The sequence below is a fragment of the Strix aluco genome, chromosome 5, assembly GCF_031877795.1.
Source record: "Strix aluco isolate bStrAlu1 chromosome 5, bStrAlu1.hap1, whole genome shotgun sequence".
NCBI classification, from domain to species: Eukaryota; Metazoa; Chordata; class Aves; order Strigiformes; family Strigidae; genus Strix; species Strix aluco.
Genome location: NC_133935.1, coordinates 59,756,610 through 59,761,609, shown reverse-complemented (window position 1 = coordinate 59,761,609; position 5,000 = coordinate 59,756,610). Strand labels below are relative to the sequence as shown.

Sequence of the window (5,000 nt, the reverse complement as noted above, 5' to 3'; positions counted from 1 at the left end):
AACAGTTAATGTATCACATAGCTTCTACTGTAAGTGCAGTTTATCTAAGCATAGTATATTGTAAGTACTATGATGCCTGACACCCTGACAGTACAAAACTGGACCTGCATCAGACAATACCTTTGCTTACGTGAACCCATGTTCAGTTTAATTGAGTCTGCACAACTGGCGCCTGATGCAGAACCGTGGAGCAGCTGGGAGCAACAGTGACTTTTCAGTGCCTGTACCAATCCCAACAACATCACAGTGGATGCATAACACTGCAGTCTTAACAGAAATAGGGCAAAACCCCCATGTTTACAATTGTTTAAATTCACTGCATAAAAGAGCATTTTCATTTGTTTGTTTGAGAATAACAAATTGTTTATTTGTGACTCTTGTAAGTAATTTAAGAAATTCCTTAAGTACCTAGATTCTTTTTACATTTACTTTTACTGCTGTGGATTCCACTGAACTTCAAATCTTTCAAAGTGGGTTTCCTTTTAATATCTGTAAATCTATCACAAAAAGATATTCTCTCTAGTTTCAGTCTCAAGGCAATGATTTGGACACTTATAGGTGTACTTTGTTTAGTGTCACCTATGGTGTAGATTGGATAGATTTTGTAAAAGATAGCATTACTTTTAAAGAAACATACAATTTGACAAGCTATTGCATTTTACCTTCATTTTATTGCCATATTTTTCATCACACTCATTGTTTTCCAACTGTCACTAAATTGTTCATTTTCTTAGTCTGCTACATTTGTAGACCTATTTACTGTTTATAAAGCAATATGCACTTACAGGTTTTGGAGATGGCTTGGGCTCCGAGGGTCGCATGTGCAAGTGGGTCATCATTGCTTGAAGACGTTCGCGTTCTTTAGAAAGCTGTTAAGAAAGAGTGAGATCAGAAGCATTTTAGAAATGACTGATACAGCTATTTTACTGCAGTGATACATCTTATCATTGAGCTTGTCTCGTTGTAATGATTCCTGCATATAAAAGTCTATGTCAGTAGAAACTTATCTGAGAGGAAATGCAACTTTGGGCATGGAAAGAAAGAAAGAAAAAAACAAAAAACTTTTATAGCCTTTCATATGTTAAAAGGTCAGAGAAAACAAATAACACTTCATCTTTTTGTCAATAAGAGAATTGAGGTCACAGTTGCCTCGACAGTAACAAGTTACTAAGACCATAAATTAGAAGGCCCATAGTGTCTCTTTAAAGTCCTGTGGACACTGTTAGCAATGGACTAGTGCCAACAGCTGTGAAGGGGTGAAGGGTCCTCAAAGCACAGTGCCTGCCAGGATTGTCTACACACTTCATCCTTTCCCACCGAGGTCCAGTTAGTGCCCCCTGCAATCTGCCATCATCAATCTAATTCAATAGAGTGACAGGGCCCAGGCAGTGTGAAACGCTGAACTCTGCCACCGAGTCGGCATCGACACTGCACTGGGTCTCATTACAACTGATGGACCTTACTTCACTAGCAGTCAGACAAAGCAAAAAATGGCATAATTGGTCACACTGCAAGCTAAATCTTCACTTGGACTGTTACATTACAGCCTAGCCTTTGTAAATGGTAAACAGTTCTTAAGCAGCCCTTAAACTGCCTTTAGAAAACATCACATTACTGAAACCTGTACTTTTTCCTACCTGATACAATTTTCTGATCATACGCTATGTAAATATTTGTAGTTTCAGACTCAAATTACCAAATTAAAAAAAAAGAAGTGTTTGAAATACGTAACTTGTTGATTAAAATATCAGAACACAGAGAAGGAAAATGTATCTTACAACATGAAAAGAATAATTTTTTTCCAAAAGCTAGGTTGCAAGAAGAAGTCCTTGAAATTGTATTCTAGTGATATGGCTTTGAATATTTACAACACGATTACAACATTAATTGCAACAAAAATCAGTTGGTGTTTAACGCTGCCATTTTTCAGAGAGTTCTGCAATACTTTCTTGGATGAATTCAGCTCAAGACTTACACCTGGAGACAGACTGGACTAAGGAAAACAGCTTGTAAGTAATTTTAAGAAGAGGAAACTACCTGTATTACTGCAGGTATTTTGGGTATGCTGGATATAATTTGTTTAGTCAATTGTTAATTAAAAAACATTTGAGGCAGGGGGTGGGAGTTTTCTTCTTAGCCTTCATATTATGTGTGTGACACTTTAGAGACATGCTATTTGCCATGATGTAAATTCCTAATGAACAAATAAAGCTAACACTTTCCTGTAAATCTTATAAAGGAACTGCAGCTTTGCCTGGGTTTATAAAGCTTTCATTTTAAGGGAAATGACAATAAATGACATTATTGTACACTCCTCTCATTGCTTTGGGTTTCCAGTATCAAAATACAAAAGACTCAAATGATTTACCTTGGCTGAAAGAAGAAGTATTCTTACGTGCATGAGAACAGTGAGACAATATGCTAAAAGCGAGAAAGCTGAAAGGTGTTTATCCTGCTTTCTCCACATATGGCAACAAAGGGGGAAAAAATCTCCGTCCCTTACTGCATCCCTTGAGCTCCTCTGAACAGTCCCAAGAGGGGACGGGACTCCTGAGAAATGCCCTCCTACGACTCCTGTACAGGAAGGAGAGGGTGGTGTGGTGTAAGTGTCCTGCACACTCATTCTGGGCTGTGGAGGTTTGCGCTCAGCCTCTGCAGCCAGGTAAAAGTAATCTCAATACTGGGAGACCCTAGGGGTACTTGGCATTCCTTGCAGTAAGGTGGAGGGAACATTCACATACATGCAGTGACCTCTAATGGTTAGATCCTGAACAGGGCACCCGAGTCCTGCGGTCCCAAGCACGGGACTCCCTGGGGACCTCCCTGAGTGGGTCTGACATTATACCGTCTGCTCGCAGAAAAACGCCCATCATCAGGCTGGGAGTCATTTCAGGTGGAGATATGCTCTGCTACTCCTTTGTCCTGCAGAACAGCATAGACAAGCATTGGGTCAGAAGGGGAAGAAGGAAGAGGGGTCCTGACCCTTTTCAAAACTGAAGACGGCTTGGATCCAGTCTCTGCTCCAGGGACTGCATTTTTCATTCATGAAGAATGGCATTAGGGTCTTAGTTCAAACAAAATACTGTAGACAATGCTGATGTTAGATAATTATTGCATAATTTATAATGTGAAAAAACTTTAAGTAAAAAAACCCCACCTATTCATGAATATTAACAAATTTCAGGCAAGAAACATATGGCTTTAGGCTAGAGTCACTAAGGCAAGTGTTTTCAATTTAGTTTAGGATAACAGTAAATAAGTAATAGGATAATACATCCATGTAACAAACCTGTATTTCTAACTGCTGAACCACTTGCATTTGCACCCGACACTGGGCAGTGCTTCTGTCATCCAATGCATGTTCATTGTTAAGGTGCCTAGAGAAGAAAGAACACCAATAAGACAGTGTTAAGATGACGAAAATTTCTTTATGAGTCCATTTTTCTTTCCTGTGCCTAGGCTTCCATTAGTTTCAATGGAAGTTATGCAAAAGGACCTAGTCAGGGCATGCCTTACATACAACAACACAAAATAACAAAACTAATCATTTCATTTAGTTCTACAAACTTTCTCAGTGATGACTGCCAGATACTCAGTTCCTACCTCCCAGGTCACATATGCCATCTAAAGGTCAGTGTAACTGGTTATCAATATTTGGTAGAGTGACTGAACTGATTTCCACTCCCCGTTGTTGGTGCAGATGAACAGAGAATCACCTTACAAATGATTCTTCAAAAGATATAATTGCTTTTAGGCTGCTTGTACCGTGAATTAATGTAGACTTTGTTAAGATTTCTCTATCTGCTCTTCTTTAATCATTAAGCAGAACATCCACTCCCCCTTCCCCAAAAGAGCGCTGTAGGGGAACATCACTGATTTTCACTGCAGTTTCCAGAAGTAGCCTCTGAAGATGATGGCAGTGATCAGGCTCCCCAGTCCGAGGAAGAGTGTGCAAGGTAAAAACAGGGGAAGGAACAGCTACACATCTTACACACAGAGCAAGCCTCCTGGTGGGGAGTCAGGCTCTGCATGCCAGTTTAGCAAAACAAAACCACACTGTGCAACAGGGAAAGAGGACTTCGGTGAGTGGCTATCTGTAACTAATGTACAGCCCAGACCCGAGTGGCTGTCCCCCATACGTTTCAATTGAGTACAACTTTACAAAGTTCATTTAATACTGTTTTTTGAAGGACAGTGATTTCAGTTTATTCTCTCTCTCTTCCAGGATCAAAGAAGTCCCTTTTGGAGCTTTAATAGTGGGTTTGCTGCTCCATTGAGAAGAGAACATAAGGATCAGGCTAAAGAAGAACTGGGAGCAAAATGAGTTCTGCCTTTGAATGTGCCACTCTTACAGTGCAAAGAGCCATGAAACTGTCTCTTTCCACTGTAGGCACGAGGGGTAAGCTTTGCAGGGACTACGGTCACAGATGGTCTTACAGTTATGGGAACTAAGTTATCTGTACCAGGGAGGAAATATAAATTCTCCTTTTTCTTTTTTAGCAAAATTAATCAGAGAACTATGTAGTTATTTCACTGCTAATCTATGAGGAAAATGTGTTCATCAGCAACGGTGGAAGAACAGAGGGAACTGCATCTCCCTTTTAGCAGAACTTGTCTCAATATTTAAATCTTGACTTCACAGTTTTAGGACCGAATGATAGGGTTTGCAGGTGAGCAAAATACAACAGGTTCTGCTATCCTTGCAAGAGGCATGGCTGTGGAAGAGATGTAAGTGATTATGAAAGCTTTTGTTAATTCTTTTAATATTAAATTGTTTATATTAAGAGTATATATGTAACTTGCTTGGTAGTTTATGCTAAGTTCAAGCATCACCAAGGAACCACCCTTCCTTCATCTGAGTCATAAAACTTACAATTTATTTATTTCAAAAGGAACTGACTTCATTTCCCCAACTGATGCAAAAATGCACAATCAGTTTAAAAACTAGGTAATTGCTCAGAACGTACCATTCACTTGTTTTCTGAAATTTTGATTAAAAA

At 39.4% G+C, this 5,000-nt stretch overlaps 1 protein-coding gene across 1 annotated transcript in view; it reads right to left on the bottom strand.

Moving 5' to 3' along the window:
* FOXP2 (forkhead box P2) overlaps window positions 1-5,000 on the bottom strand; it is a 445,405-nt gene that overhangs the window by 40,795 nt on the left and 399,610 nt on the right. Inside the window, exons 11-12 of the mRNA XM_074827537.1 lie at window positions 3,290-3,377; window positions 786-869 (exon numbers count right to left, since the gene is read on the bottom strand). Coding sequence (XP_074683638.1) covers window positions 786-869; window positions 3,290-3,377 — 172 coding nt within the window. The remainder of the gene's footprint in view (window positions 1-785; window positions 870-3,289; window positions 3,378-5,000) is intronic.